This window comes from Macaca thibetana, chromosome 7 (genome assembly GCF_024542745.1).
Source record: "Macaca thibetana thibetana isolate TM-01 chromosome 7, ASM2454274v1, whole genome shotgun sequence".
Taxonomy (NCBI): Eukaryota; Metazoa; Chordata; class Mammalia; order Primates; family Cercopithecidae; genus Macaca; species Macaca thibetana.
The window spans coordinates 47080050-47093204 of NC_065584.1; the positions used below are offsets into that span (position 1 = coordinate 47080050).

The 13155-nt window shown below is 48.6% G+C and overlaps 2 protein-coding genes across 2 annotated transcripts in view; both read left to right on the forward strand.

Moving 5' to 3' along the window:
* The window catches only part of DHRS7 (dehydrogenase/reductase 7), a 977513-nt gene that overhangs the window by 469382 nt on the left and 494976 nt on the right, over window positions 1–13155 (forward strand). The gene's annotated exons all lie outside the window — the stretch shown is intronic.
* Window positions 3448–8271, forward strand: SIX1 (SIX homeobox 1). The gene is made up of 2 exons (XM_050797815.1): window positions 3448–4313; window positions 6357–8271. The coding sequence occupies exons 1-2, from the start codon at window positions 3754–3756 to the stop codon at window positions 6649–6651; spliced, it is 855 nt and encodes a 284-aa protein (XP_050653772.1). The 5' UTR covers window positions 3448–3753; the 3' UTR covers window positions 6652–8271.

The window sequence follows — 13155 nt, forward strand, 5'->3', positions numbered from 1 at the left end:
GGGTCGAGGGCACCCGGAGTTTCCGACTAAGCACAAGAAAAATAATTTTGGCACTTCAGCCCGGATTTGGGGAGTCTCCGCACTGCCCCAGAGCGATGACACGAACTTATTGAAGAAACACCTCTCTGTGCCCTCCCTTTCCAAATATTTGTAGGTAGAGTAGGATCCTCACCGTCGTTCTGGATGGTGAAAGAATTACAACAAAGCTGCCCGGGAGCCCCAAAGTATCTTGCTCCAAGCCAGAAGGGAAACAAGTGGGTCCCAGCTAGGGGTGTTTGCATCAAGGCCTATGTGAACCCAGCTGAGAAACCCTAGCAACTGCTAATGCTGTCCCACTGAATGCTTTTTTGTCGACTAATTATGCGCACGCGGCCGTTACCTGCACAGAGGAGGCACTGGAGAGCCGAAACCTAGCATCGGGCGCTCCTTGCCAGCGGTGTTCTCTCCCGAGCCGCGCTGCGGCGAGGGCAGCAGCCGCTGGCTAGAGTTGCTTGTTTCCTTTAAATCTCCAACGCATCTCTGCTTTTCGTGCGATTTGCATTGACAGCAAAGGTTTTATGTTACCAGAACAACTCAAACCTTTCTGCGTGCGATTTTAAATGGATCATTTGGTTTAGGTGGTTTGTAAATTCATGTCATTTTATCTTTTTTAGTGATTTTCAGTAAAAGATTCCATTTTGGGAAACCTTATATATCCGAGCCAATAATTAACATTTATAACAATTGGTTCCCCTAACCGAGGGATCGAAATAGCAGGTAGACTCCTTGGTATAAAGCGCAGAGCACTTTCCATTTCCAGTTACTCGATCTATTGGATTAAGCGGGAGGAAAAATGTTGGCGGGCCCGGTCACGGCCTCCGAGGAAGAGCACCTCTTCTCTTCTACCCGGGTTCCCGCAATCACAGCTTCTACACGTCGTTTTCCCAGTTGACGGCAATGTATAGTACGTCCTGGTTCCTTTTGAAGATAAGTAAAAAGAAATAGGCAGGTAGGTCTGGAGGAAGCCGGGGTGGGGTGGGGGGGAAGGTGGTCCTATTCGTGTCTAATTGCCATCTCTCTGCTCTCTGTCATCCTCTGTAAATGTATACCTGCCCTTATTTGTCCAGGCTATGCCTCATTTCCTTATACAGAATTGTTAATTACAAAGCAGACCTCATACTCAACATACTGTTTGTCTTTCAAGAGACGTGGTTGTGCTTAAAGACCCTCCCCTCCTTGTAATTGTGCGCACTTGCTCCAGACTTTAGGGTATTAACTGATTTTTTAGAGCCGGGTTTAAGCCTCCGTTCCGGTCCTCACACAGCTGCCATGTCAATAAGGACTGTTTCAAGCAGAGACATTCCTTCTGGGAGGACACTGCAGCTCCTTAAGACTTCATGTGAAACATCATAAGCACTAAAATGAGACAGTGAGGGGAAATTACCAGAGGTGGCTCTGGGTTTAGCAGTGCCAAGCTTCCAGTTTAGAAAGTCATTGGGCATACTATATGGCAGAGGCTCTTTTGAAAGAATGCACACCCATTAAATGCATTTTTTTTTTAAAGCCTAAGGTAATGAAATATAAGCATCTGCTTCCAAGATCTAATTGCATGGAATAAGCAAGAGTTTCCAGGATGCAGAAAGCATTATGTTCAGCAGAGAAGCAGCTTCCTGTCTACTTGGAATCTCCCATGTGGCAACCCTGAGGTGGGAACCCTATATGAGTTTAGAATGTATGTTGCAGGGTGCACTGTACTGGGTGCATCATTTTAAAACCATATTAATAATAAAAGGGGAAACCCAGACACTGCTTCTCCTTCTCCCACTTGCATCTCAATATGCAAAAGGTTCTGTGGTGCTGGGCTCTTTGATTAAAGGAATCAAAACATATTTAAAGAAGACAAGCTAGTTTAAGGAGCCTACAGTTTGTTCTTCACCACTCACTAAGAGGGCACATTGAAATCAAAAGCATTTTTGAAGTGTACTTAGAATTCTGTTTTGAACTTATCTAATCAGAGATAAGTATAGTCATAAAGTCACTCTCCTTCCACCATTTGGCTTCCCTTATCTCCACGCATTGTTCTTATCTCCTGCTGGTCTCAGCTACTGACAATAGATTATCTTTGTTTAGAGAGGCTAATTGTCTTCAAAATCTTTTTAATAATTGCTTTGGAACCAGGTGTGCAAATGAGGCTTAAGATAATTACAACTTCATTTGTTTGTGCAGTTTTACTAAGCATTCTCCACACATAAACAAAACAGCAGATGATGGGACTTAAATTGCAGTACATCTTTCATTCCTTGGCAGCAAAATAGGCCAGCATTGCAACACACACACACACACACACACACACACCCCTCTTTATTTAATCTTCTTGGAGCCGCTGTCGTCCTCGCTTTGAGGGCAGTGTCCCTCTCAGAGCAGGGTAAGGATTATGTTACAACCGGACGGTTATTGGAGCCGGGCACAATTTTATTTAATTTACACCACATCCAGCGCCTTTCGTACGAGGTTCCCAAAGCATTTTTGCTAATAGCAAGTAAAGCTTCTCGGCATTCCTCAGTAGCAGAAGTGGCATTGGAAAACGCAACAGCACAGATGGGGAAATTGAGTCCAGAAGCTTCAGGAACCTGCTGGTTTCAACCGCAGAACATTAAGATACCAAATCACAAATGAACGCTCGGAGTCTCTAGGTGCTCAGCAAGTATGCCCGAAACACCTCTTTGCCTGGTCTCAAATCATGGACGTCCTTTGTGAATGAGGGAAACGCTGTCCGACTGGGAGTACTTGTGCCCTTTGGAGGGTGGTGTGCGGCAGCTGGGGGAGGACAGTGGGAGTTGGTGGGGGGAGGGGGAAGGAAATAGGGTTGGCTTCTCGAGCTGAAGCCAACCCGAAGAGAAGCCACTGCTCCAGAGGCTGCATGCGGAGACCCAGGTCTGCTCTTGAATTATTTATCGCGTTCCATAAGCTATTCATCAATCCATTATTTATTCATTCCAACATTAAAGTAATTAAATATGAGCTCACCGGGAAAGGGCAAGTTTGTAAGGGATGAAAGCAAGAGTACGGAGGGAGAGGGGAGGAATTAAGGTTTGGAGTAATTGATTTGTGCGGAGTTTTGCGCGACTCCCCTTAGGTGATACTGGTGACGGGTCCCGCGCTGCAGGGTCCTGACGCGCTCACCCACTCTCTATCTCCCCACACCTCCGCAGCGCAGCTCCCTCAGACCCCAACTGGCTTCCCACCTTTCCTCTTCCTTCTCCTCCCACCACTCCCTCCCTGCGCAGCCCCGGCAACACCCCCAACCCCCAGCTCCTCAGCCTTGCCCTCCCCGCGCTGGGCGGTGCGGCCTCGATGGGCGGTGCGGCCTCCCTGCCCAGCCGGGCGGCGCGCTGGCTGGCCAGCCCGGGATAGGCGCCGCCCGCAGCCAATCAGCGTGCCGGGGACGCTGCGAGCTTTAAGGCCGCTGCGGGGAGAACAGAAACCAAGTTCCCCGGCAACTAGCAGCATCCACCGGGCGGGAGGTCGGAGGCAGCAAGGCCCTAAAGGCTACTGAGTGCGCCGGCGGTTCCGTGTTCAGAGCGTACCCTACTCCTCCGCCTTCTCTTGCTTGGCTGCCCACCTCCAAGTTCTGACTCGGGTTTTCGCCTTTGCAAAGCCTAAGGAGGAGGTTAGAAACAGCCGCGCCCCCCTCCCTGCGGCCGCCGCCCCCTGCCTCTCGGCTCTGCTCCCTGCCGCGTGCGCCTGGGCCGTGCGCCCCGGCAGGCCCCAGCCATGTCGATGCTGCCGTCGTTTGGCTTTACGCAGGAGCAAGTGGCATGCGTGTGCGAGGTTCTGCAGCAAGGCGGAAACCTAGAGCGCCTGGGTAGGTTCCTGTGGTCACTGCCCGCCTGCGACCACCTGCACAAGAACGAGAGCGTGCTCAAGGCCAAGGCGGTGGTCGCCTTCCACCGCGGCAACTTCCGTGAGCTCTACAAGATCCTGGAGAGCCACCAGTTCTCGCCTCACAACCACCCCAAACTGCAGCAACTGTGGCTGAAGGCGCATTATGTGGAGGCCGAGAAGCTGCGCGGCCGACCCCTGGGCGCCGTGGGCAAATATCGGGTGCGCCGAAAATTTCCACTGCCGCGCACCATCTGGGACGGCGAGGAGACCAGCTACTGCTTCAAGGAGAAGTCGAGGGGTGTCCTGCGGGAGTGGTACGCTCACAATCCCTACCCCTCGCCGCGCGAGAAGCGGGAGCTGGCCGAAGCTACCGGCCTCACCACCACGCAGGTCAGCAACTGGTTTAAGAACCGGAGGCAAAGAGACCGGGCCGCGGAGGCCAAGGAAAGGTACGCGGCGTGCTTCCCGCGACTCGGGCGACCCCAGGAAGCCTTCCTTTCCCCTTCGCCCCCTCCCGCCCCCGCAGGCACCAGCCACCAAGTCCTCCTGGCCGGCCGAAGCCCGTCCACGGGGCGGCGCGCAGGCCTCCGCAGCGCTGCAGCGAAAGTTCATGAACTCTGAGGTTCCTTGCTAAGAATGGGGCCTCATTTGCTTTGAGCACCCGCGCGTGGGTTTCTCTGGGATGTGAGTGTCGGGAAATATTGGCACTAGGTTTGGTTTTCATGCCTCCCTGGCTGGCCGCGGCTTGGAGTGGTGGGTGGAGAGTGAGTTTCTAAATCAACGGGCAGTGAAGTGTTGATTGGTGTCGCAAGGAAAGGAGTTCGGTGGGAGCTGAGGTTAGCGAACCTCTCTCCTCTTCGCTCCCCAGAGGGGTGAAGCTGGTCTGAGACATTGGCTCTGCCCCCACTCCTTGCGGGTTCTCCACCGCTCTCTCTCTATAGTCTTTTGGATTAGGGGTCGCCTGCTTCATTTCTCACTAGCTGGACAAAGGGCGGGGTCTTTTAAAAACACACCAAAAAGAGAGCTCTGGAGAGAGTTGGCGCTGCATTTACTCCCCGGAGCCCCAAATTAAGAAAGGGTTGATCCTCGTCGTGCTCGCTCGCGCGTGGCCTGGCACTGCAGCCCGTCGGTCTGGCTGAACGCGCTGCCTGCCCAGACGAGGAAAGGGTCTCCATTCGCAGCCTTCTCTCGCACTGGAGCTCATAAGGCAATGTTTTCAAAATTGGTCTCTACCTTCCCCCACCTCAGGGCAACACCTTCGGCCACCTGGCCAGGCTCCTTCTGTTCTCTGTAGAGTTTCCGACAGAGATTCGGAAGAACGGTGGGGAGGTGGCTGTGGCGGGGAGAGCGCTCTGCGAAGCCAAAGAGTTGGGGGGAAATCTGAGCGCAGGGGCCGCTTAGGTTTTCCTTTGTTCGCTTCCAAGACTGGGGGCGGAAGATCTTGCTTCCTTTCTTGCTTAGTGGAAAACCAGAGCCAGGATAAATTCTGCTGAAATGGGCTTGCCGGGAGACAGAGACTGTGAGGATAAGGGGAAAGAAAGGAGGAGACAGGCGCGAGGAGTCGGGAGGACCGGCGAGCACTCGGAAGGCGGAAGCGGCAAGGGAAGCGAATCCTGAAGTTAACCGGCACGGAGTGCCGGGACTGACGCCCCAGAGCGCGGCGCCCGCTGGCAGCCTGTGCCGGGCGGCGAAGTTTCCCCTGCCCAGAAAGGATGGGTTAGGGTGGGTGTTGGTAGGAAGTTTGAGAGGGGGACACGAGGGGCTGAAGGGTTAGCAAGTAACACAGGATCAGGGATTGTAGGGTTGCAGTTAGCCTTTAGTTGCAAAACGGCCGTCCTATAAGCCAGGCCCGAGGGCCGACTCCAGATGAAATCAGAGAGACTGGCTGCACTCCCTGTGTTTACTCAGGTCACTGGGCCGCTCTGGGCACCACTTCCCATGACCTGTCCTGTGTCTCCAAAACCACCAACTCTGGGCTGGGGCAGGAAAACGGGATGTTTGTCTCCTCATATGGGAACAAGGCAATGGACTTGATTCACCCCAAACATTTGTGCATTGGACTCTGTCCTCTATCATTTCTTTATCACCAATATCTATTGAAAGATTTTCAAAGTTAGTTACATTTAAATATGGTGCTAGTTGATATGTATTTAAATGTAACTGCTTGAACAAAATTTAAAACATATATTTTGTATGTTTCAAATAAATCCTGCTAATCTATCGCTTTCTGAAATCTGAAAGAGAAAAGGACCTGGCTCCTAACAGGAGGCTCTGTCTGTAGCTCTCCATTTCTCCAGGCTCCTCTGACTCCTCACCTCCCCCATTACCCTTGGGGATGGGTGGAAGGGTAGAGCTCCTCCATTTGGGTTGGTGACAGATTGCACAATGGCCCTTTCCTCCTTCCAGCTCCCCTCCCTCCATCTCACACTTTTTTTTAACCTACTTTTTTTTTTTTTTTTTTTAACCATATGGTGTTGTCCTCTATTTCTTAGGGAGAACACCGAAAACAATAACTCCTCCTCCAACAAGCAGAACCAACTCTCTCCTCTGGAAGGGGGCAAGCCGCTCATGTCCAGCTCAGAAGAGGAATTCTCACCTCCCCAAAGTCCAGACCAGAACTCGGTCCTTCTGCTGCAGGGCAATATGGGCCACACCAGGAGCTCAAACTATTCTCTCCCGGGCTTAACAGCCTCGCAGCCCAGTCACGGTCTGCAGGCCCACCAGCATCAGCTCCAAGACTCTCTGCTCGGCCCCCTCACCTCCAGTCTGGTGGACTTGGGTTCCTAAGTGGGGAGGGACTGGGGCCTCGAAGGGATGCCTGGAGCAGCAACCACTGCAGCGACTAGGGACACTTGTAAATAGAAATCAGGAACATTTTTGCAGCTTGTTTCTGGAGTTCTTTGCGCATAAAGGAATGGTGGACTTTCACAAATATCTTTTTAAAAATCAAAACCAACAGCGATCTCAAGCTTAATCTCCCTTTTCTCTCCAACTCTTTCCACTTTTGCATTTTCCTTCCCAATGCAGAGATCAGGGGATAAATAATAATAATAATAATGATAATAATAATAATAATAAAAACCCAAACAAACAAAAGCACCCAGACACCCAGTCTCAGTTCTGGGCAACTGATACGCCTGTTTCAGCAGCCTTTCTTTTTTTTTTCAATGAACGGGAATTACAAATCAACTGGCTTTTCATTATTTACTTTTAATTTATATATGGAGAAATGTGTTGTGAAGAGGAAAAGGAAATGGAGAGAGAAAGAGAAAGGGAGATAAAAATAGTGAAAATAAGAGCTTGCAGGCTCGGAAGAACTGATTACATTCTTAAGGTGAATAGGAAAAACACAATCTATGACTTTCTTTGATGAGGACAAATTAAGTTTACATTTTTCATATTTAGTGTTAAACGATTTAATGTAGATTAAAAGAACAGTATTAGGAGGAAAAAACAAGTGCCTAAATGTCTTAATGCTCTCTATGTGAGACAGAAATAGACGTGACCATTAGTAATGCAACTATTTTTGTCAAATTTAGTGGGATTTTTTGGTTGTTGTTTGTTTTCTTGGGTTTTTTTTTTTTTTTAATGACAAACTCTAAAATGTACCAATGTGAAAAAACACTTTCCTGAATGCCATTACTCATGCCCTCAAAGCTTTCATATCTGTAGCCTACTCCTGTTAAGGGTTTCTCCTGTTTCTAGTTTCTAGTTTGCAAAGGTATGCCAACGAATCTGGCAACCTGGTATTTGTTACTAAAACAGCATGTGTTTTCAGGTTTCTTTTCTATTGTACCTAAAGCAGTCTAAATTAAAACTTAGTAGAACACCAGGAGTATGATTCTGTTTCTGAAAGGTGAGTGGTGTATTGCTATCATTGGGCCCTATTTAAAAAAAAATACTTTTTTTTCTTTCTTTCTTAATGGTGGCTGTGAATTGCAGGGTACTTTGAAGGCCATCATCTGAACCAAGAGTAGTAACTAGATTAATTATATGACAGAAAGAGTGAATTTAGCCTTGGGGTATTTATTAACTTTTATTATTTAGATATGCAATTTTGTTTACCACTATCTCTTCACAGCATTCATATGTTAACTAAGCTCTTTTGTGTTAACAAGTTTATGACAAGACTGTGAAAGTAAAAATAATTTATCTGCTTGAAGACAAAAAAAGGGAAGGAGAACAAGGATAGAAACATTGTGAATTAATTTGTACAAATAGAAAGCAGACCAGAAGGACAGGAGCTCTTTTGCAGTGCTGCCGGATAGTGTCTAGAAAAATCCCAGTAATCATGTAGGCTCCATATTATTTTTGCCTGGGGCAAAATGATGTATCTTCTGTATTTAGCTTTTAAAATTAGTGAAACAAATGGCATTATTTATTAAAATTCTACTCAGGATAACAGGATTGGCTTGCTTGTGCTTTGTAAAATATTGTTCCCCAGGGAGAGTCTATTTATTTTCTGACATGACAGTTTCATAATTTTGATTTCCCCCCATCTGTAAATGTCACCATTAATAGATTATTCTTTCTTACTCTTTCCTATTCTTTCTGTTCTGGTCTGGAAAACTGAGGTGTGTGTGGGGAAATCAAGGCCTTCTTATTTTTTAAAACTGTCAAATAGCTTTGAGTTCCAGGGAGAAATGGTCACTGTACTTAACTGTAGACACTTTTACTTATAAAGTCGTTTTTCCCCCAGTGATGGACAGATGTGCACACAGCCACTCAGAGACCATCATTTGGTTTGGGAGCTCAGGGTCCCAATCTCCCTTGTTAGTGTTTTGGATCATTAAGTCGGTGTTTATTTAAGTCACTAGGGTGTTTATTCTCCCTGTCTTGGGCCACGGAGAAATGCCACCCTCTGCAGGAGGGGCTCTCACAGGGAATCTCTGCACATTCTTCACATTCACTCCCCAAAACAAACACCCTGCACAAAGATAGCTTTCAATGACCCTGACAGGCTTCAAAGGACGCTGCGGAAATCTCTCTGGAAAATAGGAAGGGCCAATTACTTTAATTTCTTACATGCCCTCTCTTCCTACTCCGGTGACTACCCCCCACTCTCCCAGCTCCGCTTGGGATAATTTTAGGCTCGTGGAAGTTGTGTCTCGCAGGGCGCCGCGGCCCACTTCCTGCTCCCTTAGTTGGCGAATCTTGGAAATGTCTGCAGATTCGGCGAGGAGCAAGAGGGCCGGTCCTGTAAAAGCCCCCGTGATTACTGCTTGTAAACTTGTTAAAAGGACAATTTTCTGTCACAGTCATAAACTCTTTGTAAAACCCCTGGTACTAAATCCAGAGCGCGCATATTCCAGATGTGTTTAATAAGAAATTGTACAATGTGCCTCCTTCCGCCATCCTCGGCTCAGTCTGGGTTAAAGAAGGACGAGCAGGAGGAGGTAAGAAAGCTGGATATTGCTTTGAGTTTTTTGGCAATCATTTCGGAGAGATAATTAGGGGAAACTAACCATATTTTTTTTCTTCCCTCGAGGAAATCTTCGAGAACCAGCTGTTAAGGGACCTCCAATTTACCTTCTGGGCATCGCAGTTTAACTGAATCTAAAGCCACTTTTCGTTTCTCCTCTACAGATGTCATAAAGGTAGCCAAAAGTAATGAAAAACGGCTTATAAATAGTTTTTAGGACGAAATCATACAGCATTGTGCCAAGTGAAATGAAAAAAAAAAACACTCGGGTGATTTTTATTTTTTAACGTTTTAAACCTAAACATGCGATTGTTCGAGTCCCCACTGCCTGCTCGCCTTGACCTCCTGGCTGAAAACGAAGCTTCCTTAATTCTCAGAGGCCAAGGGGTTTGGCCCCCGATTCCCGAACTTTTGGCTTAGTGGGTAGGGGCTCAAAAGTCCAGGAAGCTACAGCGAAGGAGAAGGGCGCCGCTGGGGCCGGGCACCACCGTTCTGGAACCTGTTCTTTGGGCTAGGACAGCCGGGCCGGAGTGGAGGCTTCCAGGAAGAGGCAGTGGCTTTGGCACTTATGGACGAGCTCCGAGTTTGCTGAGCAGCGACCCTTATTAGCGGCTCTACCCTGTCCGCTGAGGGCCAACGGGACACCTGGCACAGAACCCGCGCGGAGCAGGCCTTCCCCTGCTCTGTAGCTTTGGCACTTCTGCTGCTGCTGCACCGAATGCGGCGGCGGCTGAGGCTGGAGCGGGCTTCACTTTGTACTGCCTCTCCACCGCCTGCAAGTCTTCGGCAAAGTCTGAAAGCAGGACTCCAGGTTGGGGATCCAATAGAGGCTTGTATCCCACGCTTCTCTAGCAGTAGGAGGACTGAAGATCTTTTCCTGCCATCCGCGCACTCCGGAGGCGGGAGACTGTTCTTGCCATTGGGCCCTCAGGAGGCGCGGGAAGTTCGCGCGCCGCTGTCCTCTACTCTGCCCCGGGCAGAGCCACTTCTCCACCGGTTCAGAGAGAATCGTGCGCATCTCCAGATCCGGATCATAGCGCAGCTCCAGACGCAGGGGGCCTAGTGGCCCGGCCCGCGGAGTCCCTGAGAGCAGAGGCTGCCAGACAAGGGAGGAGGCCTCGGCCTGAGCTTCGTGGTACAACTCAGCTGTCGTCTCCTTGGGTATCCCGAAGCCAACTCCCAGGCCCAAGTCCCAGTCGCCCTCTTCGCAGTCTGAGAGCTAAGCTCCAGGCGAGGCACGTAAGCGGAGCTGGACACTCGGTTTCGGGGCTGGTCCCAGGGACCGCAGGTGTGAGCGCTCCCTGGCTCCCAGGCCCCGCGCTTCCTGCTCAGGGCAGATGGCGCAGGCCTTGGAGCCCGGTTCAGAGGCGGCCTAGGCCCTGCTGCTGATTCCCCAGTGCCCTTTTTGCTTCAGACACCTCCTGTCTCCTTCTTCGCTTCCTGGGGTCTTGGCTTTGGTTTTCGGACCCAAACTCTTCACCCCCGCGCTCTGCAGAGGGGTGCCAGGTAGAGAGGGCATCGCTTTCCGTGCTTGTCCCTAGAACTTCCCGCAGCAGAGAGAGGGGCCCTGGCTTCTGGTGTCTCCAGCAGGACTAGAGGTGGAGGAGCTCCGCTTTCTTGGTGGGGCCAGGTCGGGTATTTCCTTCTTCGCAGGCGGCCCTAGGGCGAGCACCGACCTTTTCCCCCCGCCACAGCCCTGGCCCCAAGGGGAAGGCACCAGTCTAGGTCTGCAGTGCGCTTCGGGTCAGGCTGTCGCGGCTCACCTTCTGCCCTGATTTGTTAAGGCCCGTGGCGTTGACAGGGACAGGTGGGTTAGGGTTAAGGTGAGGGAGGTCGCTGGTAGCCCACGTGCTCTCTCCGTTCCATTTCTCTTTCTTCCTAGCTTTCCCTTGGAGGGAACGCTAAAAACTCTTAGAGACTACCTCCTCCAGCTGCCCGAAGCCAGCGCACTAGTGTGTGTGCCTACCTCGCTCCCATGGACAATTCACACGGAGGGACCCGAAGGCTCAGTCTCATCGCCTGCACGCGTGTTCCGCGACCTTAGCTAGGTGGGCACTTCTGAGCCTCTTAAGGGCATAGTGGCCCCTTCCCCATTCTGACCGAATCCAGTAATTCCACCTGGAAGAGTCTCTAAAGGAGTTGAGTTAGATATGAGTTGTGTGAGCCAACCAGGAACAAAAATAGTCAAAATCTTAGGCGAGTTGTTGGCTATTGGTCTACCCAGAAAAAGAGTTGCCCTGGAAAGGCTGCATTTTCTCTAATATTTTAAACCTAGTACTCACACACACAACTTCGGTCCAGCTGATGAAATTGGAAACCTGTTCTCCCACTGAGGATGACAATCAGGGTTTTAGACGCTGTGGTCCTTTCAGACAGCGAGAAACAACACTGCAGTAGCGTTTAAAAACAAAGAGAAAGAGACTGCTTGAGGCGCGTGGACGCCTGTCTCTTCTCCAATGGAGTTAAAGTTTCTCGCCTTTTAACTTGTTAATGGACAGCTGAGACCCCAGTTCTCAGCAGGTAGAGTCCAACCCATCACCTTAAAGTTTGCTCCCTCCCGCTTTGCTACCTGACAATCTCCCTCCTCCCCTCTCCTTTTGGGAGAGTGCTCACTGTTTTCCTTTGCCGTATGTTAAATATTCTTGAAATAACATTCTTTTTTTTGTGTGATTAAACAGAAAAATGCAGGAACAAGCAAAAACCTAAAACCCAAAACTCAAACAGTCTTATCTTGGAGAGAGAAAACAGTTACCTTTAGATTTAACACATACTTAAGCTTACCTGAAGTGGCTACCCAACTGTAATTAAAATATGATTAGGTGATATTGGGTAACTCTCCCGTCTTTACTGCCATTAGTGGTTGTCATTAAAAAGATAAATAAGTAGAGAGACTCTGGCTCTTTGCTTACTATAATAAGGCATGGAAATTAGTTACTATAATAAGGCATGGAAATGTATACCAACTCCCTTCATCTGGTCCCCTGTCCCTTCCATGCTAACTTAGAAGATCAGTATTTTATGAGACTGACATAAGTAGACCCAAGTAGAAACACTCATGGATTAACACAAGGCAAATTTATTTTAATTTGCTATATAATTTATTTTAGAGATTTAAAATTGATTATAGGTTTTAAAATGCCATGACTTATTTACAGTAGAAACATTCTTTGGTGGTAGGGGGAGGGGAGCAGTGGGTGGTTGTTGGTGGTTTAAGACCTGAGCTGATATGCATGTGGGATATTAAAGGAAAAAAAAAAAAAACAGTCTAGACTACATATTTTTACTGACATAAGCTGTTAAGTGTCAAGATTCTTAAAGAATATTGAAATGTTAAAGAACATTTCATAGATATCCTTGATAGAAAATCTGCAGATTCCAGCCAGGATGTCTGTAAAATCAACCTTCTAGATGTTCTTTTCTTGTTATTAAGTGTTTTTACAAACTTAACTCTCTCCTTTTTTTTCCCCTCAAGGAAAAACTTTAGTTGCTTTGCAATACTTCAGTTTTAATTTGAGTGGCCAGTTTTCCAAATGATCTAAATACCAGGAAAAGACAATGGGATTGTGAACACCTCCTTACCTCCTCCCTTCCACCCCCCAAAAAAGCCAATGAACCAAACCAAACCCACGTAATTGTGACATTTTGTGTTGGCCTTCACACAGCTATTATATTAAACTCTAAGTATCTGTATGCAGTCATATTCCTCTTAACTTTTGCAGCACTTTTGCCTATGATAGTGGTGGGGACTGGTAGTGGTGGGGACTTGGGGGTGTGCTTGTAGAGAAAATGCACATTTATGAGGGTGAGATGGAAGCCTGCAATACTTTGCAAAAGGTAATTTTACCTTTAAATCAGGGAGGTAGCTACAA

Excerpts from the sequence above, each read along its gene's own strand:
- SIX1 (XM_050797815.1), top strand. The coding sequence starts at position 3,754 with ATGTCGATGCTGCCGTCGTTTGGCTTTACGCAGGAGCAAGTGGCATGC. Across the intron at positions 4,314-6,356 it reads GCCGCGGAGGCCAAGGAAAG|GGAGAACACCGAAAACAATA; the intron begins GTACGCGGCGTG and ends TCTATTTCTTAG.